This window comes from Melanostigma gelatinosum (genome assembly GCF_949748355.1).
Source record: "Melanostigma gelatinosum genome assembly, chromosome: 18".
Taxonomy (NCBI): domain Eukaryota; kingdom Metazoa; phylum Chordata; class Actinopteri; order Perciformes; family Zoarcidae; genus Melanostigma; species Melanostigma gelatinosum.
In genome coordinates this window covers 8,703,640-8,728,450 of record NC_136651.1, presented here as the reverse complement: position 1 = coordinate 8,728,450, position 24,811 = coordinate 8,703,640, and the positions used below count along the sequence as shown (strand labels likewise).

Here is a 24,811-nt window from a genome sequence, read left to right as displayed (position 1 = left end):
AGTGAGGAGCGCACAAGGAAATAAGACGCATCTTTCACCACATGAGTTAATGACAAGGAGGCAAATGCCTGGTCCTCCAAGAGACGGTAGTCATATACATAGATGTACATAGATACATAGATGTACATATACGTAGATGTGCAGCAAGTTGAAATGAAGGCATATGTGACTGCATTAATCATTCTCGCGGAGGCTCTCTCCAAACAGGTCCAGCGAACCAGTGCAGCTGACCAGGAAAAGGTAAAAATCTCATCCGAGAGGGTGACTGGGTCAGGGTCAAAGTTCATAAGAAAAGTGGACTGACCCCAGGTGGACAGGGCCGTACGAAGTGAAGGAGGTTACTTCACACTCGGTCCAAGTCATAGGTAAAGCAGGAGCACCTTGGCACCACCTGTCACACTGTGCCCCAGCATCTGAGCCGTCCAGACCTCTAGCAGAGGTCCGAGGTAATCTGACGCAAAATGCATAATTTGTTTTGTAATTTGTAATTTGACTTTTCAGCAACCACCAACAGGTGATCCAATTAGCTACAGGACATGGAAACGACAATGTTTGGTTAAATTGAATTGTTGATAATGCTATAAAAAACAAAATGGGTGGCTGTGTAGCTTGTGCTGCAGCTAGACCAGCTAGGTTCACCGAACCAGCACCACTATATCCTGAATCTGACCCAACAGGATACGCATGCATGACTCTGGCATCCATATTTCCACCAATTGATAACGCAACTGCAGTAGGATAGTTCAGTCTGGACAAAGGTCCAACCTACATAGATACAATCAGAGTGAACCAGAGGAGTGCCTAATCAATACAAATTGATAGACTAAATTGCAGCAGGTTTTGAGAGTGTTGTGAGTATTATTCCATGGATAACTGTGAATAAAAATGTTGATCGTATCAATTATGTGCATTACAATGTTCTTCGTTTGGCTAATCATACTAGGAATGCAATAGAGGGTCTGGCTGAGCAGCTGGCCCCTACTTCTTTGATTTCTATGCAAAACAAAATGGCTTTGGAGCTTTTGCTCAATGTTTGGAGACCTGTGTTGCACTATCGTCCCCAACAACACTGCGCCGGACGGTTCAGTCACAAAAGCACTGAATAGTCTGAAGGCACTGTCAAAAGAAATGCAGGAAGCATCAGGTGTGAATAATCCATTTGGAGATTGGATGGAAAACATGTTTGGAAAATGGAAGCACCTGATCTTGTCAATAGCAGTGTCAATGGGTGTGTTCATTGCAATATTGGTCTCGTGTGGATGTTGTATAATACCCTGTATTCGTTCTTTGGTTGGCCGTCCTATCACCACTGCCCTCTCCAAGGAACCATTACCACCCCCTCCTTATGGAGCTTACCCAGTAGGGGAAGAGCAGAACAGCCTGGTAGGGTCAGGAGAGGCAGAGGCAGACACCAGCGTGTGAACAGGGCAGGAAAGTAAAGAAAGTGACGTCCTTCAGACGTCAAGAGAGGGATTTGTTGATAAAATTAGTTTATATGCAGCTTTAAGTAGCAACTAGCTTATATACAGTTTAATTAACAGCTAGCTTATATACAGCTTAATCAGCAGCTAGCTTATATATACAGTTTAATTAATCACTAGTATATTTGTAGTTTTAATAACCATTATCGTATGCAGCTCTATTAACCACTTATACAGTGCTCACAGCATACACAGGGCCTGAGAGAAGCAGGTGAAAGGTTACTTATTTAACTGCGTCACAAGGAACAGGCAGCCATCTTTCAGATAGATAAGACAGTGAGATTCAAGCGAGGGCCAACGCCCTAGCTGAGCCCGGCTTCTCCACACACTCTTTCTTAGGACCTCTCGCATGCATCACCGCACTCACACTGATGGAAACCAACGCCTATTGGGAGGGGCCAAGGTGAATGGACATTCACGGCTTCCAACCAAGCGTAATACACGTAATAAACGTGCTACGTTTGCATCTTTGACTTTGGCCAATGTGAATCAAGGGGTGGATCCCTATATTAAGATTCACGCTGATGTGTTTAAGCGTGTCTCATGGTGAATCTCTGCGAGGTTCATCCATTAGCTCCCAAGCTTGTTTGATGGCTGGGCTGAATAACTTTGTTGATAAATAAATCTATTGCTTTGATATAACTATACGCCTCTGAGAGCTTCTGTTTCATTCTTAAACCTGCTCTAAGTGTGAAAAACAGCTACAACACATTTTTTCACAACAAACTATAGATCGAGATAAGGATGTTGTTGGTTTGTGACTCCAAAGAATGTGTAGATTGCTTCATCTCAGGACCTTTTTTATCCTTTTTACGAGTTTGTGTCAGACAAGATGACAATTTTATTCCAGTAATGGCAGCAAAGAGAGCAAACAAGACAAAGAACTATTGAGTCACACTCCAGTCACTGATGGATTTAATCCTGACGAACAAAGTGTGCTATGTACAACTGTATGAACCAGTGAAATACACAAACCTTTTACTTTTTATTGATGAAATCATTTGAATACAATATACTGTGCACAGATGCAGGTAAAACCATCGTCTTAAACTTACATTACCATCAAATCAATCATCAATATAATCATCAAAACTATTTCAAACTGTACAGTTGGCGCTCATTCAGTGAATAACTTTTTGTATTGAAATCAGTGTAGTTGAACCGCGGTTAATCATGTGTCACTTCAGAGGTGACTCGTGCTGAAAGCTTTTATCACAAACGGAAACTTTACTGCAACCACACCAGCTAAAGGGGATTGTTTCCTGTGTGGGTTCTCATGTGTGTCTGTAAAGTTGAACGCTGGTTAAAAGATTTCTTACAGACTGAGCAGCTGAAAGGTTTTTCTCCTGTGTGGGTTCTCATGTGTGTCTGTAAAGTTGAACGCACGTTAAAAGATTTCTTACAGACTGAGCAGCTGAAAGGTTTTTCTCCTGTGTGGGTTCTCATGTGTCTCTGTAAAGCTGAACGCTCGTTAAAAGATTTCTTACAGACTGAGCAGCTGAAAGGTTTTTCTCCTGTGTGGGTTCTCATGTGTTTCTGTAAAGTTGAACGATGGTTAAAAGATTTCTTACAGACTGAGCAGCTGAAAGGTTTTTCTCCTGTGTGGGTTCTCATGTGGCTCTGTAAAGTTGAACGCTCGTTAAAAGATTTCTTACAGACTGAGCAGCTGAAAGGTTTTTCTCCTGTGTGGGTTCTCATGTGTATCTGTAAAGTTGAACGCACGTTAAAAGATTTCTTACAGACTGAGCAGCTGAAAGGTTTTTCTCCTGTGTGGGCTCTCATGTGTCCCTGTAAAGTTGAACGCTGGTGAAAAGATTTCTTACAGACTGAGCAGCTGAAAGGCTTTTCTCCTGTGTGGGTTCTCATGTGTTTCTGTAAAGTTGAACGCTCGTTAAAAGATTTCTTACAGACTGAGCAGCTGAAAGGTTTTTCTCCTGTGTGGGTTCTCATGTGTCTCAGTAAATGTGAACGCTGGTTAAAAGATTTCTTACAGACTGAGCAGCTGAAAGGCTTTTCTCCTGTGTGGGTTCTCATGTGTCTCTTCAGATTTTGACTATTGCCAAATGTTTTCTCACACTCAGAGCATCTAAAATGTTTTTCACCAGCGCTACAATGTGAATCAGTGACACGGACGTCATCAGGTTTCACATAGTTTAAACCTGACTGAGGTTCTCTGGTCTTCTTCCCATCAGCACCCTCATCAGTGTCAGAAGAGTCTCCAGTCTTCTCATCAGTATCTGGTTCTGGATGTCTATCTGGATCCAAGTTCCTGTCTGGTTCTGGTCCTCCACAGTCCTCTCCATCAGCTTCTGTTCCCATCTGTTTAGTTTGTCTTTGATGAAGCTGTGAGGACTGAGCTTCCTCTTCTTCATCTTCACTCTTCACAGGAGTGAATGAGAACTTGACATCAGCCTCCTCCAGACCTTGAAGCTGCTCTCCTTCCTGACTGGTGCAGAGTTCCTCCTGTTCTTCTTTCATGTGTGGGGGCTCTGGGTCCTCCTGGTCCAGACTGGAGCTTGACTCCCGCTGCTGAGAGGGAACCTCTTCTTTAACCAACAACAGCTGCTGGACGTCTGCAGGAAAACAGTAAACACACACAGAGGGGTTACAAAGACATTTTAGAATTGAGCAAATAGTCTCCTGGACATACACTTCCAGAGTATCACTAGAACCAGATAATACAATAATGTAATCAACTTATGTGACATGAACATATGAACCATTTTAAGCTGCCAAATCCATGTGGCGTTATCAAAGAGAACAAACTTGTACTTTAAGTTGAAATATTTCCTGTCATCTAGAAGCTGAGAGAAGAAATCAGCATACATGCAAACTCATAAGAGGTGAAAGAGGTGCCAAGCACCCGAAGGGGGACAGGGGGGGGGGGGGGGGGGGGGGGCGGTAGACGATCTACAAGTATTAACAATTTATTAAGTCAAGCATCAAAAACATAGATCTATGGTTTCACAAAACACAATAATTGATTAAGTAGCCCTAGCAACAAACAAAGTCAGGGCTCCGCATACGCATCTCTCCTCTCAGTGTTTTGTGAGCCCTGTATCTTTATACTTTATTTGAACTTGTCCAGCACAGGGACGCATTATCTTCACCCACACACAAGCCAGGGTTGGGCCACATTGTGTGTGGGAGTCCTGGAGTCTCAGGGATGGGGAAGGTGCTGTTCCTGCAGGTTGCTACACAATATCCCACCGACTAACCCGATTCACAACACAACTAGTTACAAGTTTTAAGCTGAACCACCTGCGTGTCAGAGCTCCCTCTTTGTACAGGGAGCGCGTGAGCGCCTCACCTGGAGATTCAAACCTTTGCTCTACGACACACGCAACACTATTGCAAATGAGCGCACAGACACGTTATGTTCAAAATTTCTCAAACAAAAGGTAAAAGCCCCCCTCCTTGCTCCAGAGATGAAGAAGCATGCAGAGGAGAAGAGGCAGCCCCCCCCCTTTCTTCCATCATTAAGCAGGGCAGAATCAGCTGGGTGAAGTTCAAATCAAAAGGAATTTAATATACTAACAAAAGAAAATGCCGTTACAAACTGAATTACATTATCAGTAGTAATACTTCATGAAATAGAGGCCCCATCCGCACCACACGACAGACTGGTGTGTCCGCCTCATGGTCCAGATGAGGTCTGATTATCTCCGGGGATTCAGTTTCGTTGTCCCTCCAAAGTCTCTGAAATGTCTCATATTACACATTCCTTAGCCCATCGATCAGCTCAGTGATTGGTTGAACCCTTCGGACTTCATTCGGCCACTTCCTTGACCAATTCACCCCCCTTCTTTAAGGCTGTACTCAGAAACTCTTCAGCAACATCCCCCCCCCTCTCTGACTTAATGGCGGTGTCATAAATTCTCTGGTTTCTCTCACAGTGCACAACAAATTCAGTGACTCTCCCTTTAGTTTAAACCTTCTACAAGTAAACAGATTGTAACATCATATCCATCGCTAGGTGCGCTTTAACACTTAAATTCCTCACAATACTTATAAGTTTAATGCCTGTAAATACCGCAAGCATATTTCTACAGTAGCGAGAACCATCAAAATTAAGACAGTGTAGACATCTTAACGCTGATTGGCCAAGACTCGACACGTGGCATCAAATATGTTTTATTGAGAAGATCACGACATCACATTTTCTCCTTGTCTCACTCCAATCTGAGAAATGCTGGCTGGCCAGTTGACCCCCCCCCCCCCAAAATTGAAAACTCTACGGATCTACACTCACGTGGATGATATATTTTGATTCAAAACGGCTTATTTCACCGAAAAGCGACACGTTTGCAGGTATTAAATCAGGACAAGAAGAAAACTACGAATTGCAACAGAGTCTCACTCCAAACTACATTAAAAGTTATCAGCCGGAGCATGAACAGTGTTTGAAAGAAGAAATAAAGTGAACCCACGTGCTCTTTGTATCCGGACTTCCGGGTTGTGAACGGCGTCCAGAAGTTCCCGTTGTCGCTTATTCGCCTCTTTTGAACGAGAGATTTCCTCCTCGTATTCTGCTATCGTTCTTTCAAACATACCTAATATATCTTCTTCAGCCGCAGTTAGTCGCTGGCTGACTAAAGATCTCAACATTTCTACTTTAGACATTTTCACTAAACCACAGGAAGTTTTTGTGGCGTTAGACATTCCTGCAGCTATCCCCGTTATTCCAGTCACCAAAGTGGTTAGCTAGTAGCTCCTAGTAGCTAGCATTCACGGGAGAAAAAGAGCAAGCCGCCATTGTCTCTTTGGTCTGGGAACTCACTGACCGTTTATTTTGCGCATGCGCACAACAGCACACAGGCACATCACTGCACAGGCCACTCAACATGGCTTTGCTACTCATATAAGGAATATGCTCAACCGTTTTCCTCCAGACGAACTCCGTTAAAAACACCGTTTACTCTCATTAAACTCTGACTAGCGTTGTGTTGGTCACTTCCGTCCTCGTCCGTCTGTTTCCAGGTAGCATGCTAAGCTAACCTCAATAGCTTTATAGGCTACCAGGAGATTAGTACTCTTCTTCTTCCTCTCCTCCTTCTTCTTCTTTCACTTTAATGGCGGACTACAAACCAATGTGTAAGGCGCCACCTACTGGACCGGAGTGTGTAACATCATGACTTTATGACAGTTATCATTTAAACACAATAATAATGTTATTTATAAATATAATGAAACAATTATAAATACACTTCATATTGCAGTCATATTCTGGCTTTTTAACCCGTTCCATTCAAAATATTAAATAAAGCCCTTTTAAACTGAACTTGTTTGTCCCCTGTCTCTAACAGTCCTTTCATGCTTCACTCCCTTCCTGTATCTACCACTCTGTTCTTCAGTCTCTCTTTCCACTCTGAACTTCCTCCACTCTATCAGCACATGTTCTACAGTTTCTTTACAGTTGCATATCTCACATTTATCCCACTCTGTCTTTTTCATGATGTGTATAATGTGTCATTGAGTCCTGTATGTCCGAACCTTAATCTGAAAGTAACATCTTCTTTTCTACTTTTACTTCCATCACTTCTCACTCTGACTGATGTCTGAATTGTGTTGTAATTTCTACCCTTATTGTCATAATTCCAAATGTCCTGCCAAGATGTCCCATCCAAAGCTTTTACCAGAGAATGTCGAGTACTCCCAACCATTGTACAGGACAGTCGATGCTATATTTCCGTTAAGTCCACCCTGAATTCCAGTGGTGTATAGTAACGAAGTAGAAATACTTCGTTACTGTACTTAAGTAGTTTTTTTGGGTATCTGTACTTTACTTTACTACTTATATTTCTGTTTACTTTTACTTTTACTTCACTACATTTTGCAAAGAAAACTGATACTTTTACTCCGATACATTTCCCCTGAAACCTTCGTTACTCGCTACAAAATCAAATCTATCTTTAGAAACAAAATGAATCCTGAGAGCAGCGTCGGGGACTGTGGTGGAACACAGACTGCAAGCAGGTTTGGTGAATCAGTGGTCCGAGCAGCAAGTTAAATCATTGGTTAATCACGTTAATGCGCAATTGCAAACAAGTGCTCTCAAAGCCGCGGTGTTTTGATTCCCAGTGATGCCCAGGATGCTACATGCTATAAGCTAGCGGGCGACTATGAGTAGCATTCCACTCTACGATGACTGATTTCATGATGGAAGCAGAAATGGAAGCACCTGCTACTCCCGCAACAAACGACGGTGGTGACGAAGACCAACACCTAGCGAGTTAGTGAGCTGAGGAAGTGTTGACGGTTGTGTAGCACTAGTTGGCTAACGTTAGCTGTAGCTATATACACGGATTGACAGGAGCCGAGAGAGCGCAGCATTAGTGAAATCCTTCGCAGCTGTGTGCAAGCTGTCTGTGACGCTGAACACACCTCTACCTGCCTCAGCGGCCTGTGAAAGACTATTTAGCATCGCAGGACGAGTCTTCAGCCCAAGAAGAGCGAGACTGAATTCTCGCAATTTTGAAAACCAACTTCTTTTGAAGATGAACAGGACATGTTTCAGTTTCCAGTAATGACTGGGTTGTTGCTTTAGTATTGATCATGTTTTGATATTTGAGTCATGTTGTGGATGATCAGATGGAGTTATGATGGTAGCAGTCGCCCAATTGCAGATTCAGCTTGAGCAAAACCTTTGTGTTCAAATCAGCCCACAGGAGTTTACAAGGCAGGCGTCCTTTCTCTAAACACTGACCTGATGCATCAAGTGGATATGTTTTGCTGAACATAATATTATGCATTGGTCCTCTACATCCTCTAGTCCAGCGGTTCCCAAACTTTTTAGGCCGCGCACCCCCTTCTACATCCCGACTGGGTTCGCGCACCCCCCCCCCCCCCCCCTTAATAAAAAAAATAAAAAAAGAAGCAACAGAGCCTTTTAAGCCTTCATAGCCGCATAAGAATCGGACCAATGAGAGAACAGTTTGCTCGCGCGTGGCATTTGTTTACAATATTTAGTCCGCTGTTAAATGTTGCAGTGTGAACACAAACCGAACAAAGGAGCAACTGCAACATTGTATCATATTAATCCCTGAATCGGAACAAAGCAAACAAACTGAAGCTGTGAAAACGCCCTGAAACACTGCAACAAAGTTTCAATAACTTTCAGTGACACAAGGCGTCACTTTTAAAGAGCAATACGGATGCGAGGACACACGCACAGGCTCAGAGGCAGATTATCACATTTCATTTACAATTAATGAGCGACTAATGCAGCCAGGATGTCTTCGGACAAAGCATCGATGCGGCGACACAGTGTTGTTGGACACCGGGATCATGTCCAACTTTTTTGCTTCTTTCTCCCCAATCATACATTCCACCATCTCTCTGGCAGCTGGTGAGCTCACGTCTTCAGTGATTGTGTGCGGTAGCCCCTTTCTCGCTGTTCTGTAACCAGATATGAAGCCCGTAGTGCGTCATTTATAGACCAACACATGAATGAGACTCCAGTTGTTTTTTGGCTGTTTTGTAACTCCTCCAATTTGGATATAAAGAATGTAAGGGGCTTTTGACTTGCACTGGCATGCTTGGTGTTCAGGTGGCGACGTAAATAAGAGCTTCAGACTGTTAGCCAGAACCTCACTGCACACCACGCACTGTGGCTTTGGGCAATCTGCGTTGCCAATCCAAGTGAAGCCCAGACACAGATACTTTTCATCATATTTCCTCTTTTTTTCCCAGTCTGATGCTCACTCTCGTTTCCTCTTTTTTCACCTTGACTCCGCGATGGGCCGATGTGCTCCCGATTTGTCTGTGCTGCACCTCTCCGTTCCCCTCGCCTCCGATTCCTCTCTCTCTCTGTCCCTCTCCTCTTTTACGACTGATAGCTTCAGATGTCCCACCTGACAGTTTTTAAATTAAAATTACATTTTTTTTTAATATTTAATATTATTACACCATCAGACCGCCATTACACTTTTCCTCTCGCGCACCCCCTAGAGGCAGCTCGCGCACCCCCAGGGGTGCGCGCACCCCACTTTGGGAATCCCTGCTCTAGTCTAATGAGCAGACTTATAAACGCACTGTTACAACTCCTTCATAGTGTCATATTGCTTTTCGGAGAATTATGATGATAAGTTCATAGTCGATGCAAAAGTATACTTATGTACAATATGTTATGTTGAACATTGTTGCTCCTGAATGGATCACATCCAACCCAATTATGTTCAACACAGCTCCATGTCCTTGGTCATGGTGCCACAGCGCTTAAAAGAATAAACTTCATAATTCTCAAAATTCTGACCCTTTGCTTTTTTATTAACAGCATTTACTTGTACTTTTACTTTCAATGAACAGGTTATGATGTTCATTTAATGTTCAGGTTATGATGTACATTTAATATCAGAAAATTACTTTTGATACTTAAGTACTTTTGTACTTAAGTACAATAAATATCAGATACTTTAAGACTTTTACTCAAGTAGTATTCTAAGAGGTGACTTTTTACTTTTACTTGAGTAGTTTTCCAGTAAGGTATCTTTACTTTTACTCAAGTATGGCTTTTGAGTACTTTATACACCACTGCTGAATTCTAATCCAGTGTGATAGTGCTAACTCAGTTCTCCTCACATGTAATGGCATTTCCAAGTATAAGATAGATCTGACTATAAGTACATGTGTGTATTATGGTAAATTAATGTGTTGCAGATGTGTTTTCATGGCGTGTATGACGATATTTTAGTCTTGTTCTTTCAGCTGTAGCCTTAGTGGTGCGAAACAGACTTGGGAGTAAATAGAAAAGAAATGTGTAAATATTCTCTCATCACACATTCACTGACGTGTGTCGGCTTCTTGAGTCGTGTCTCACAGTCTCCGGCTACTTTAATGTTTGGTGTGGGTGATTTTAAGTTATGGAAGGAAACTTCCTTACTGCTTAGAATTATATTTATATATATTTTTATTTATTTGCCCAAAAGTCCGTTTCACATCGCTGGGGTCTCAGCTGAAAGAATAAGAATACATCAAAGTAAAACATGAACGTGAATACACGTGTTATTATAGTCAGATCTATCGCGTTATAGATGAAGCAGTGATATTATAAATCGGTTAATTTACAGAATGCCAGTTAGTGATTTCTTGCCAGCTGTCCTTCCTGCATTTGTCAGTTTAAACTGCGTTACTTTCAGCATGAATTATGTTCATGTTGTTGATGTTGGTCTCAGAGTGCACCAGACTGATGCATTTAACTTTAAAATGTACAACATTTTCTTCCAGGTGAGCGTGTCCCCGGCCCCCTCTAGAAAACCAACACGAACTAGAAAATAAAAACTCAATTAGTCTACTGGATCAAGCTAAAGACAGTACCAAATCTGAGCGTGGACTCAATGAGCGATGCTCTCAAATTGAAAGAACACGCTCTTGGATAAAGATAGGATGAAAGCTCCATCGTTCCTCCCCTGTGTGATGTTTCATGTGGTGTGTCAAATGTATTTCATACATTTGGTATAAAACCGTGATCACAAACAGAACCACTATGTCTCTTATATGATTAACAGTGCCATTGATGAATAAATAATTCCTTCATCGGATGAGTGTACTTCCAATAATAAATGAATCCAGGTATACAGCTGTTTTCACAATAACCTGTAACCAAGACTGTGATGGCGTCTGTGCAAATTTACAATATGTGATTTCATATTTGATAAAGAGTCTCTCCAGCGTCATACAAACAGTTCACATTCTTTTCAAAAGACATTCTGAGCATGTGGGCCCCTGAGTGAGAGTATCCCAGTTCTTCCACAGACACTAATCCACGTAGTGCACCTGCGCCTGGAGCTCCTTGGAGATGTACCCGAGAAGGGTCGCCGTCAGCTGCTGCTTCAGGGTGGCGTTGCCCATCACTAGAGCAGTTAGCTGAGCCAAATCTGTCCACTGAATGTCTCCCAGCACGGCCAGAAGACTACCATCAAGCTTCTGCTGCTGCTGAGGACTGAGCTCCATTATGACCTGAGGCAGCGGTTTGAACTGTCCACTGGTCAGCCAGCAGCCCAGAAGGCCTCCGACAGCACCGCCTACAGGGGAAAAGGGTTTCAAACATGTGGAATTATGATTGCACACACAAACACACACAGCATGACAAGGATAGAGTGATTAACCCCCGCTGGATCATCGTCCTCGGTGTGTGCACCCATCTGGGTTGTGTGCCCATCGCCAACGCCGGAGACTTCGGAGGCTACTACTGTCCGTGCCATGGCTCCCACTACGATGCTTCAGGAAGGATAAGAAAGGGACCTGCTCCTCTAAAGCTGGAGGTTCCCTTCTATGAGTTCACTGAGGAGGACGTAGTCATAGTGGGATAAATACTGGAGCTCTGTCTCAGTTCCTCCCTGTAATATGTATTTCTTAGATGGCTCCGTGTGAGAGCGACATAAAACGTGTGTATTTACCATTAAAGACATATGTCCAACTCTATGATTGAGCTATTGTCTTTTCCCTCGTACAAAAGAGTTGTTGTTCTTTGATTGATCTGCATCACTTAGCTTGATGTCTTTTGATTCACTGACATTTTATTTATTGTTTTAATCTCTATAGATTTCTTTCACTCCGCACTATTTTTAGCATTTAGTATTTTCCAAACAGCATTATGTAACACAATGTATGAGGGCCGGGTGTGATCAGGTCCAACCCCTTTGCTGCCGCACCAATCCTGATATATTGTGTTGGAGCTGTGTGATAAAGTCAAAGGTGGGGCCTGTTTCATGGTTACCTAAAGTTGAGCTGGTAAAAGTGCTCATACACATGAACAAAGTCAAAGTCAAAGTAGCTTTTATTGTCAATTTCTTGCATGTCAGGACATATAAGGAATCGAAATTACGTTTCCCACTCTCCCACGGTGGAACATAAAAGTGCAAGCACAACACATAAAACACTTCCTAGGCTAGGTAAAGACAGATATCCTAGTTAAAACATATACTGTACTATGATTAAACATTCAATACACATAAGAACGTTCAATACACATAAAAACGGGAAAGTGGGCAATTAATATAATAATTAATATTGTAGGGGCAAATGGGCAATTAATATAATAATGGGAAAAATGGGCAATTAATATAATAATGTGTGTGTGTGTGTGTGAAAAGTGGGCAATTAATATAAAAATTAATATTGTAGGGGCAATTAATATAAGACAATAAAGTGAGCTGGTGATAAGACAGTTCATTCAATTCAAAGTCCTGAGAGGTTTTTTTTTAAGTGGGGGGGGGGGGGGGGTAGTCCTGAGAGTATTCCTGGGTGTGGGGGGAGTGAGGGGAGAGAGTTCAGTGTCCTGACAGCTTGGTGAGTGAAGCTGTTCTTTAGTCTGGTGGTGCGGCAGCGGAGGCTCCTGTACCTTCTTCCAGAGGGTAGGAGGCTGAACAGACTATGTGCAGGGTGACTGGTGTCGCTTGCGATTTGAGTGGCTTTCCGGGTGAGGCGGGTGGTGTATGTTTCCTGTAACGAGGGGAGGGGAGGACAAGAGGCCGGGGAGCACGATTAGGATAAGATGATGGTACGATCAAGAAAAGCCACCGGCAATCTAAAAAAGTATCGACAAGTGGTGAACACATTCAGGAATGTGTCGGCCTGTTGATCAACTGGAAGGAACGATAGATCGAGATAAGGATGTTGTTGGTTTGTGACTCCAAGGAATGTGTAGATTGCTTTATCTCAGGACCTTTTTTATCCTTTTTACAAGTTTGTGTCAGACAAGATGACAATTTTATTCCAGTAATGGCAGCAAAGAGAGCAAACAAGACAAAGAACTATTGAGTCACACTCCAGTCACTGATGGATTTAATCCTGATGAACAAAGTGTGCTATGTACAACTGTATGAACCAGTGAAATACACAAACCTTTTACTTTTTATTGATGAAATCATTTGAATACAATATACTGTGCACAGATGCAGGTAAAACCATCGTCTTAAACTTACATTACCATCAAATCAATCATCAATATAATCATCAAAACTATTTCAAACTGTACAGTTGGCGCTCATTCAGTGAATAACTTTTTGTATTGAAATCAGTGGAGTTGAACCGCGGTTAATCATGTGTCACTTCAGAGGTGACTCGTGCTGAAAGCTTTTATCACAAACGGAAACTTTACTGCAACCACAACAGCTAAAGGGGATTGTTTCCTGTGTGGGTTCTCATGTGGCTCTGTAAAGTTGAACGATGGTTAAAAGATTTCTTACAGACTGAGCAGCTGAAAGGCTTTTCTCCTGTGTGGGTTCTCATGTGTTTCTGTAAAGTTGAACGCTCGTTAAAAGATTTCTTACAGACTGAGCAGCTGAAAGGCTTTTCTCCTGTGTGGGTTCTCATGTGGCTCTGTAAAGTTGAACGCACGGTAAAAGATTTCTTACAGACTGAGCAGCTGAAAGGTTTTTCTCCTGTGTGGGTTCTCATGTGGCTCTGTAAAGTTGAACGCACGTTAAAAGATTTCTTACAGACTGAGCAGCAGAAATGTTTTTCTCCTGTGTGGGCTCTCATGTGTTTCTGTAAAGTTGAACGCTGGTTAAAAGATTTCTTACAGACTGAGCAGCTGAAAGGCTTTTCTCCTGTGTGGGTTCTCATGTGTGTCTGTAAAGTTGAACGCTGGTTAAAAGATTTCTTACAGACTGAGCAGCTGAAAGGCTTTTCTCCTGTGTGGGTTCTCATGTGTATCTGTAAATGCGAACGCCTGTTAAAAGATTTCTTACAGACTGAGCAGTTGAAAGGTTTTTCTCCTGTGTGAGTTCTCATGTGTCTCTTCAGATTTTGACTCTTGCCAAATGTTTTCTCACACTCAGAGCATCTGAAATGTTTTTCACCAGCGCTACATCTTGAATCAGTGACACGGACTTCATCAGGTTTCACATAGTTTAAACCTGACTGAGGTTCTCTGGTCTTCTTCCCATCAGCACCCTCATCAGTGTCAGAAGAGTCTCCAGTCTTCTCATCAGTATCTGGTTCTGGATGTCTATCTGGATCCAAGTTCCTGTCTGGTTCTGGTCCTCCACAGTCCTCTCCATCAGCTTCTGTTCCCATCTGTTTAGTTTGTCTTTGATGAAGCTGTGAGGACTGAGCTTCCTCTTCTTCATCTTCACTCTTCACAGGAGTGAATGAGAACTTGACATCGGCCTCCTCCAGACCTTGAAGCTGCTCTCCTTCCTGACTGGTGCAGAGTTCCTCCTGTTCTTCTTTCATGTGTGGGGGCTCTGGGTCCTCCTGGTCCAGACTGGAGTTCCACTCCTGCTGCTCAGAGGGAACCTCTTCTTTAACCAACAACAGCTGCTGGACGTCTGCAGGAAAACAGTAAACACACACAGAAGGGTTACAAAGACATTTTAGAATTGAGCAAATAGTCTCCTGGACATACACTTCCAGAGTATCACTAGAACCAGATAATACAATAATGTAATCAACTTATGTGACATGAACATATGAACCATTTTAAGCTGCCAAATCCATGTGGTGTTATCAAAGAGAACAAACTTATACTTTAAGTTGAAATATTTCCTGTCATCTAGAAGCTGAGAGAAGAAATCAGCATACCTGCAAACTCATAAGAGGTGAAAGAGGTGCCAAGCACCCGAAGGGGGACGGGGACCGGGTGGGGGGGGGGGGGGGGGGGGGGGGGCGGTAGACGATCTACAAGTATTAACAATTTATTAAGTCAAGCATCAAAAACATAGATCTATGGTTTCACAAAACACAAGAATTGATTAAGTAGCCCTAGCAACAAACAAAGTCAGGGCTCCGCATACGCATCTCCCCTCTCAGTGTTTTGTGAGCCCTGTATCTTTATACTTTATTTGAACTTGTCCAGCACAGGGACGCATTATCTTCACCCACACACAAGCCAGGGTTGGGCCACATTGTGTGTGGGAGTCCTGCAGTCTCAGGGATGGGGAAGGTGCTGTTCCTGCAGGTTGCTACACAATATCCCACCGACTAACCCGATTCACAACACAACTAGTTACAAGTTTTAAGCTGAACCACCTGCGTGTCAGAGCTCCCTCTTTGTACGGGGAGCGCCTCACCCGGAGATTCAAACCTTTGCTCTATGACACACGCAACACTATTGCAAATCAGCGCACACACACGTTATGTTCAAAATTTCTCAAACAAAAGGTAAAGGAAAAAGCCCCCCTCCTTGTTCCAGAGATGAAGAAGCATGCAGAGGAGAAGAGGCAGCCCCCCCCCCTTTCTTCCATCATTAAGCAGGGCCGAATCAGCTGGTTGAAGTTTAAATCAAAAGGAATTTAATATACTAACAAAAGAAAATGCAGTTACAAACTGAATTACATTATCAGTAGTAATACTTCATGAAATAGAGGCCCCATCCGCACCACACGACAGACTGGTGTGTCCGCCTCATGGTCCAGATGAGGTCTGATTATCTCCGGGGATTCAGTTTCGTTGTCCCTCCAAAGTCTCTGAAATGTCTCATATTACACATTCCTTAGCCCATCGATCAGCTCAGTGATTGGCTGAACCCTTCGGACTTCATTCGGCCACTTCCTTGACCAATTCACCCCCCTTCTTTAAGGCTGTGCTCAGAAACTCTTCAGCAACATCCCCCCCCCCCTCTCTGACTTAATGGCGGTGTCATAAATTCTCTGGTTTCTCTCACAGTGCACAACAAATTGAGTGACTCTCCCTTTAGTTTAAACCTTCTACAAGTAAACAGATTGTAACATCATATCCATCGCTAGGAGCGCTTTAAAACTTAAATTCCTCACAATACTTATACCTTTAATGCCTGTAAATACCGCAAGCATATTTATACAGTAGCGAGAACCATCGAAATGAAGACAGTGTAGACATCTTAACGCTGATTGGCCAAGACTCGACACGTCGCATCAAATATGTTTTATTGAGAAGATCATGACATCACATTTTCTCCTTGTCTCACTCCAATCTGAGAAACGCTGGCTGGCCAGTTGACCCCCCCCCCCCCAAAAAATTGAAAACTCTACGGATCTACACTCACGTGGATGATATATTTTGATTCAAAACGGCTTATTTCACCGAAAAGCGACACGTTTGCAGGTATTAAATCAGGAGAAGAAGAAAACGACGAATTGCAACAGAGTCTCACTCCAAACTACATTAAAAGTTATCAGCCGGAGCATGAACAGTGTTTGAGAGAAGAAATAAAGTGAACCCACGTGCTCTTTGTATCCGGACTTCCGGGTTGTGAACGGCGTCCAGAAGTTCCCGTTGTAGCTTATTCGCCTCTTTTGAACGAGAGATTTCCTCCTCGTACTCTGCTATCGTTCTTTCAAACATACCTAATATATCTTCTTCAGCCGCAGTTAGTCGCTGGCTGACTAAAGATCTCAACATTTCTACTTTAGACATTTTCACTAAACCACAGGAAGTTTTTGTGGCGTTAGACATTCCTGCAGCTATCCCCGTTATTCCAGTCACCAAAGTGGTTAGCTAGTAGCTCCTAGTAGCTAGCATTCACGGGAGAAAAAGAGCAAGCCGCCATTGTCTCTTTGGTCTGGGAACTCACTGACCGTTTATTTTGCGCATGCGCACAACAGCACACAGGCACATCACTGCACAGGCCACTCAACATGGCTTTGCTACTCATATAAGGAATATGCTCAACCGTTTTCCTCCAGACGAACTCCGTTAAAAACACCGTTTACTCTCATTAAACTCTGACTAGCGTTGTGTTGGTCACTTCCGTCCCCGTCCGTCTATTTCCAGGTAGCATGCTAAGCTAACCTCAATAGCTTTATAGGCTACCAGGAGATTAGTACTCTTCTTCTTCCTCTCCTCCTTCTTCTTCTTTCACTTTAATGGCGGACTACAAACCAATGTGTAAGGCGCCACCTACTGGACCGGAGTGTGTAACATCATGACTTTATGACAGTTATCATTTAAACACAATAATAATGTTATTTATAAATATAATGAAACAATTATAAATAAACTTCATATTGCAGTCATATTCTGGCTTTTTAACCCGTTCCATTCAAAATATTAAATAAAGCCCTTTTAAACTGAACTTGTTTGTCCCCTGTCTCTAACAGTCCTTTCATGCTTCACTCCCTTCCTGTATCTACCACTCTGTTCTTCAGTCTCTCTTTCCACTCTGAACTTCCTCCACTCTATCAGCACATGTTCTACAGTTTCTTTACAGTTGCATATCTCACATTTATCCCACTCTGTCTTTTTCATGATGTGTATAACGTGTCATTGAGTCCTGTATGTCCGAACCTTAATCTGAAAGTAACATCTTCTTTTCTACTTTTACTTCCATCACTTCTCACTCTGACTGATGTCTGAATTGTGTTGTAATTTCTACCCTTATTGTCATAATTCCAAATTTCCTGCCAAGATGTCCCATCCAAAACTTTTACCAGAGAATGTCGAGTACTCCCAACCATTGTACAGGACAGTCGATGCTATGTTTCCGTTAAATCCACCCTGAATTCTAATCCAGTGTGATAGTGCAAACTCAGTTCTCCTCACATGTAATGGCAGTTCCCTGGATTTCACCAGCAATGCATTATGGGTGTGGTTTTGACTCGGGAGATGAGTCAGAGGAGAACCATCCAGAAGAAAAGGTGAACAGATAAAAGTCCATTCAGACAGGTTCTACGAGGAACATCCGGTTCCGCTGCAACTTGGTGGGTAACAAAAGCCCCTTAAACTAATAAAAAAGTATATCATTACTCCTATCTTCAGTTACCTTCCATCTGTACATATGTAACAGTTGTGGGTCGTGGAACGAGACGACTCAAGTGATTGTTTTCCAACATTTATTTATTGAAGACAAAATATCACCAATGAATTGCCTTCAGACCGTTTTCTGCCCCTCTGCTCCCTCAGCAACTTGTGATTTAATTCATTTTCTTCAAATACACACTGACCAATCAGAGCTCGGTACGTGGACCGTTAATGAATATTACATAATCACAGTTTAAACTGACAAATGCAAAAAAAGACAGCTGGCAATAAATCTCAGACTGTGTGAATTAGTAAATTAACAGATTTATGACATCACTGCTTCATTTAGAGCACGATAGATCTGACTATAAGTACATGTGTGTATTATGGTAAATTAATGTGTTGCAGATGTGTTTTCATGGCGTGTATGACGATATTTTAGCCTTGTTCTTTCAGCTGTAGCCTTAGTGGTGCGAAACAGACTTGGGAGTAAATAGAAAAGAAATGTGTAAATATTCTCTCATCACACATTCACTGACACGTGTCGGCTTCTTGAGTCGTGTCTCACAGTCTCCGGCTACTTTAATGTTTGGTGTGGGTGATTTTAAGTTATGGAAGGAAACTTCCGTACTGCTTAGAATTATATTTATATATTTTTTTATTTATTTGCCCAAAAGTCCGTTTCACATCGCTGGGGTCTCAGCTGAAAGAATAAGAATACATCAAAGTAAAACATGAACGTGAATACACGTGTTATTATAGTCAGATCTATCGCGTTATAGATGAAGCAGTGATATTATAAATCGGTTAATTTACAGAATGACAGTTAGTGATTTCTTGCCAGCTGTCCTTCCTGCATTTGTCAGTTTAAACTGCGTTACTTTCAGCATGAATTATGTTCATGTTGTTGATGTTGGTCTCAGAGTGCACCAGACTGATGCATTTAACTTTAAAATGTACAACATTTTCTTCCAGGTGAGCGTGTCCCCGGCCCCCTCTAGAAAACCAACACTAACTAGAAAATAAAAACTCAATTAGTCTACTGGATCAAGCTAAAGACAGTACCAAATCTGAGCGTGGACTCAATGAGCGATGCTCTCAAATTGAAAGAACACGCTCTTGGATAAAGATAGGATGAAAGCTCCATCGTTCCTCCCCTGTGTGATGTTTCATGTGGTGTGTCAAATGTATTTCATACATTTGGTATAAAACCGTTATCACAAACAGAACCACTATGTCTCTTATATGATTAACAGTGCCATTGATGAATACATAATTCCTTCATCGGATGAGTGTACTTCCAATAATAAATGAATCCAGGTATACAGCTGTTTTCACAATAACCTGTAACCAAGACTGTGATGGCGTCTGTGCAAATTTACAATATGTGATTTCATATTTGATAAAGAGTCTCTCCAGCGTCATACAAACAGTTCACATTCTTTTCAAAAGACATTCTGAGCATGTGGGCCCCTGAGTGAGAGTATCCCAGTTCTTCCACAGACACTAATCCACGTAGTGCACCTGCGCCTGGAGCTCCTTGGAGATGTACCCGAGAAGGGTCGCCGTCAGCTGCTGCTTCAGGGTGGCGTTGCCCATCACTAGAGCAGTTAGCTGAGCCAAATCTGTCCACTGAATGTCTCCCAGCACGGCCAGAAGACTACCATCAAGCTTCTGCTGCTGCTGAGGACTGAGCTCCATTATGACCTGAGGCAGCGGTTTGAACTGTCCACTGGTCAGCCAGCAGCCCAGAAGGCCTCCGACAGCACCGCCTACAGGGGAAAAGGGTTTCAAACATGTGGAATTATGATTGCACACACAAACACACACAGCATGACAAGGATAGAGTGATTAACCCCCGCTGGATCATCGTCCTCGGTGTGTGCACCCATCTGGGTTGTGTGCCCATCGCCAACGCCGGAGACTTCGGAGGCTACTACTGTCCGTGCCATGGCTCCCACTACGATGCTTCAGGAAGGATAAGAAAGGGACCTGCTCCTCTAAAGCTGGAGGTTCCCTTCTATGAGTTCACTGAGGAGGACGTAGTCATAGTGGGATAAATACTGGAGCTCTGTCTCAGTTCCTCCCTGTAATATGTATTTTTTAGATGGCTCCGTGTGAGAGCGACATAAAACGTGTGTATTTACCATTAAAGACATATTTCCAACTCTATGATTGAGCTATTGTCTTTTCCCTCGTACAAAAGAGTTGTTTTTCTTTGATTGATCTGCATCACTTAGCTTGATGTCTTTTGATTCACTGACATTTTATTTATTGTTTTAATCTCTATAGATTTCTTTCATTCCGCACTATTTTTAGCATTTCGTATTTTCCAAACAGCATTATGTAACACAGGGATTCCCAAAGTGGGGTGCGCGCACCCCTGGGGGTGCGCGAGCTGCCTCTAGGGGGTGCGCGAGAGGAAAAGTGTAATGGCGGTCTGATGGTGTAATAATATTAAATATAAAAAAAAAATGTAATTTTAATTTAAAAACTGTCAGGTGGGACATCTGAAGCTATCAGTCGTAAAAGAGGAGAGGGACAGAGAGAGAGAGAGGAATCGGAGGCGAGGGGAAGGAGAGGTGCGTTGGGGAGAGACCGGGAGAAGAAATCGAGCCAGAGTCAGAGGAAGATGAGAAGGAGGAGACCGAAAAGGAGGAAGGGATAGCACAGACACATCGGGAGCACATCGGCCCATCGCGGAGTCAAGGTGAAAAAAGAGGAAACGAGAGAGCATCAGACTGGGAAAAAAAAAGAGGAAATATGATGAAAAGTATCTGTGTCTGGGCTTCACTTGGATTGGCAACGCAGATTCCCCAAAGCCACAGTGCGTGGTGTGCAGTGAGGTTCTGGCTAACAGTCTGAAACCCTCTTATTTACGTCGCCACCTGAACACCAAGCACGCCAGTGCAAGTCAAAAGCCCCTTACATTGTTTATATCGAAATTGGAGGAGTTACAAAACAGCCAAAAACAACTGGAGTCTCATTCATGTGTTGGGTCTATAAATGACGCACTACGGGCTTCATATCTGGTTACAGAATAGCGAGAAAGGGGCTACCGCACACAATCGCCGAAGACGTGAGCTCGCCAGCTGCCAGAGATGGTGGAATGTATGATTGGGGAGAAAGAAGCAAAAAAGTTGGACATGATCCCGGTGTCCAACAACACTGTGTCGCGCCGCATCGATGCTTTGTCCGAAGACATCCTGGCTACATTAGTCGCTCATTAATTGTAAATTAAATGTGATAATCTGCCTCTGAGCCTGTGCGTGTGTCCTCGCATCTGTATTGCTCTTTAAAAGTGACGCCTTGTGTCACTGAAAGTTATTGAAACTTTGTTGCAGTGTTTCAGGGCGTTTTCACACCTTCAGTTCGTTTGCTTTGTTGCAGTTGCTCCTTTGTTCGGTTTGTGTTCACACTGCAACATTTAACAGCGGACTAAATCTTGTAAACAAATGCCACGCGCGAGCAAACTATTCTCTCATTGGTCCGATTCTTATGTGGCTATGAAGGCTTAAAAGGCTCTGTTGCTTCTTTTTTTTTTTTTTTATTAAGGGGGGGGGTGCGCGAACCCGGTCGGGATGTAGAAGGGGGTGCGCGGCCTAAAAAGTTTGGGAACCGCTGATGTAACACAATGTATGAGGGCCGGGTGTGATCAGGTCCAACCCCTTTGCTGCCGCACCAATCCTGATATATTGTGTTGGAGCTGTGTGATGAAGTCAAAGGTGGGGCCTGTTTCATGGTTACCTAAAGTTGAGCTGGTAAAAGTGCTCATACACATGAACAAGAGGCCTGGGGAGCACAACGATTAGGATAAGATGATGGTACGATCAAGAAAAGCCACCGGCAATCTAAAAAAGTATCGAAAAGTGGTGAACACATTCAGGAATGTGTCGGCCTGTTGATCAACTGGAAGGACCGATAGATCGAGATAAGGATGTTGTTGGTTTGTGACTCCAAAGAATGTGTAGATTGCTTTATCTCAGGACCTTTTTCATCCTTTTTACGAGTTTGTGTCAGACAAGATGACAATTTTATTCCAGTAATGGCAGCAAAGAGTGCAAACAAGACAAAGAACTATTGAGTCACACTCCAGTCACTGATGGATTTAATCCTGATGAACAAAGTGTGCTATGTACAACTGTATGAACCAGTGAAATACACAAACCTTTTACTTTTTATTGATGAAATCATTTGAATACAATATACTGTGCACAGATGCAGGTAAAACCATCGTCTTAAACTTACATTACCATCAAATCAATCATCAATATAATCATCAAAACTATTTCAAACTGTACAGTTGGCGCTCATTCAGTGAATAACTTTTTGTATTGAAATCAGTGTAGTTGAACCGCAGTTAATCATGTGTCACTTCAGAGGGGACTCGTGCTGAAAGCTTTTATCACAAACGGAAACTTTACTGCAACCACAACAGCTAAAGGGGATTGTTTCCTGTGTGGGTTCTCATGTGGCTCTGTAAATGTGAACGCCTGTTAAAAGATCTCTTACAGACTGAGCAGCAGAAAGGTTTTTCTCCTGTGTGGGTTCTCATGTGTCTCTGTAAAGTTGAACGCACGGTAAAAGATTTCTTACAGACTGAGCAGCTGAAAGGTTTTTCTCCTGTGTGGGCTCTCATGTGTATCTGTAAAGTTGAACTCTGGTTAAAAGATTTCTTACAGACTGAGCAGCTGAACGGTTTTTCTCCTGTGTGGGTTCTCATGTGGCTCTGTAAAGTTGAACGCTCGTTAAAAGATTTCTTACAGACTGAGCAGCTGAAAGGTTTTTCTCCTGTGTGGGTTCTCATGTGTGTCTGTAAAGTTGAACGCACGTTAAAAGATTTCTTACAGACTGAGCAGCAGAAAGGTTTTTCTCCTGTGTGGGTTCTCATGTGTATCTGTAAAGTTGAACGCACGTTAAAAGATTTCTTACAGACTGAGCAGCAGAAAGGTTTTTCTCCTGTGTGGGCTCTCATGTGTCCCTGTAAAGTTGAACGCTGGTGAAAAGATTTCTTACAGACTGAGCAGCTGAAAGGCTTTTCTCCTGTGTGGGTTCTCATGTGTATCTGTAAAGTTGAACTCTGGTTAAAAGATTTCTTACAGACTGAGCAGCTGAAAGGCTTTTCTCCTGTGTGGGTTCTCATGTGTTTCTGTAAAGTTGAACGCTCGTTAAAAGATTTCTTACAGACTGAGCAGCTGAAAGGCTTTTCTCCTGTGTGGGTTCTCATGTGTATCTGTAAAGCTGAACGCTGGTTAAAAGATTTCTTACAGACTGAGCAGCTGAAAGGCTTTTCTCCTGTGTGGGTTCTCATGTGTCTCTTCAGATTTTGACTATTGCCAAATGTTTTCTCACACTCAGAGCATCTAAAATGTTTTTCACCAGCGCTACAATGTGAATCAGTGACACGGACGTCATCAGGTTTCACATAGTTTAAACCTGACTGAGGTTCTCTGGTCTTCTTCCCATCAGCACCCTCATCAGTGTCAGAAGAGTCTCCAGTCTTCTCATCAGTATCTGGTTCTGGATGTCTATCTGGATCCAAGTTCCTGTCTGGTTCTGGTCCTCCACAGTCCTCTCCATCAGCTTCTGTTCCCATCTGTTTAGTTTGTCTTTGATGAAGCTGTGAGGACTGAGCTTCCTCTTCTTCATCTTCACTCTTCACAGGAGTGAATGAGAACTTGACATCAGCCTCCTCCAGACCTTGAAGCTGCTCTCCTTCCTGACTGGTGCAGCGTTCCTCCTGTTCTTCTTTCATGTGTGGGGGCTCTGGGTCCTCCTGGTCCAGACTGGAGCTTGACTCCCGCTGCTGAGAGGGAACCTCTTCTTTAACCAACAACAGCTGCTGGACGTCTGCAGGAAAACAGTAAACACACACAGAGGGGTTACAAAGACATTTTAGAATTGAGCAAATAGTCTCCTGGACATACACTTCCAAAGTATCACTAGAACCAGATAATACAATAATGTAATCAACTTATGTGACATGAACATATGAACCATTTTAAGCTGCCAAATCCATGTGGCGTTATCAAAGAGAACAAACTTGTACTTTAAGTTGAAATATTTCCTGTCATCTAGAAGCTGAGAGAAGAAATCAGCATACCTGCAAACTCATAAGAGGTGAAAGAGGTGCCAAGCACCCGAAGGGGGACGGGGGGGGCGGTAGACGATCTACAGGTATTAACAATTTATTAAGTCAAGCATCAAAAACATAGATCTATGGTTTCACAAAACACAATAATTGATTAAGTAGCCCTAGCAACAAACAAAGTCAGGGCTCCGCATACGCATCTCTCCTCTCAGTGTTTTGTGAGCCCTGTATCTTTATACTTTATTTGAACTTGTCCAGCACAGGGACGCATTATCTTCACCCACACACAAGCCAGGGTTGGGCCACATTGTGTGTGGGAGTCCTGGAGTCTCAGGGATGGGGAAGGTGCTGTTCCTGCAGGTTGCTACACAATATCCCACCGACGAACCCGATTCACAACACAACTAGTTACAAGTTTTAAGCTGAACCACCTGCGTGTCAGAGCTCCCTCTTTGTACAGGGAGCGCGCGAGTGCCTCACCCGGAGATTCAAACCTTTGCTCTATGACACACGCAACACTATTGCAAATCAGCGCACACACACACACACGTTATGTTCAAAATTTCTCAAACAAAAG

At 42.9% G+C, this 24,811-nt stretch overlaps 1 protein-coding gene across 1 annotated transcript in view; it reads right to left on the bottom strand.

The window, feature by feature from the left end:
* LOC306792300 (thrombospondin-4-B-like) overlaps positions 1-24,811 on the bottom strand; it is a gene marked incomplete at its 5' end in the record, with an annotated part of 37,824 nt that overhangs the window by 11,585 nt on the left and 1,428 nt on the right. The window contains 2 exons of the mRNA XM_079289373.1: positions 14,589-14,702; positions 23,854-23,993. Of these exons, the coding sequence (XP_079145499.1) occupies positions 14,589-14,702; positions 23,854-23,993 (254 nt within the window). The remainder of the gene's footprint in view (positions 1-14,588; positions 14,703-23,853; positions 23,994-24,811) is intronic.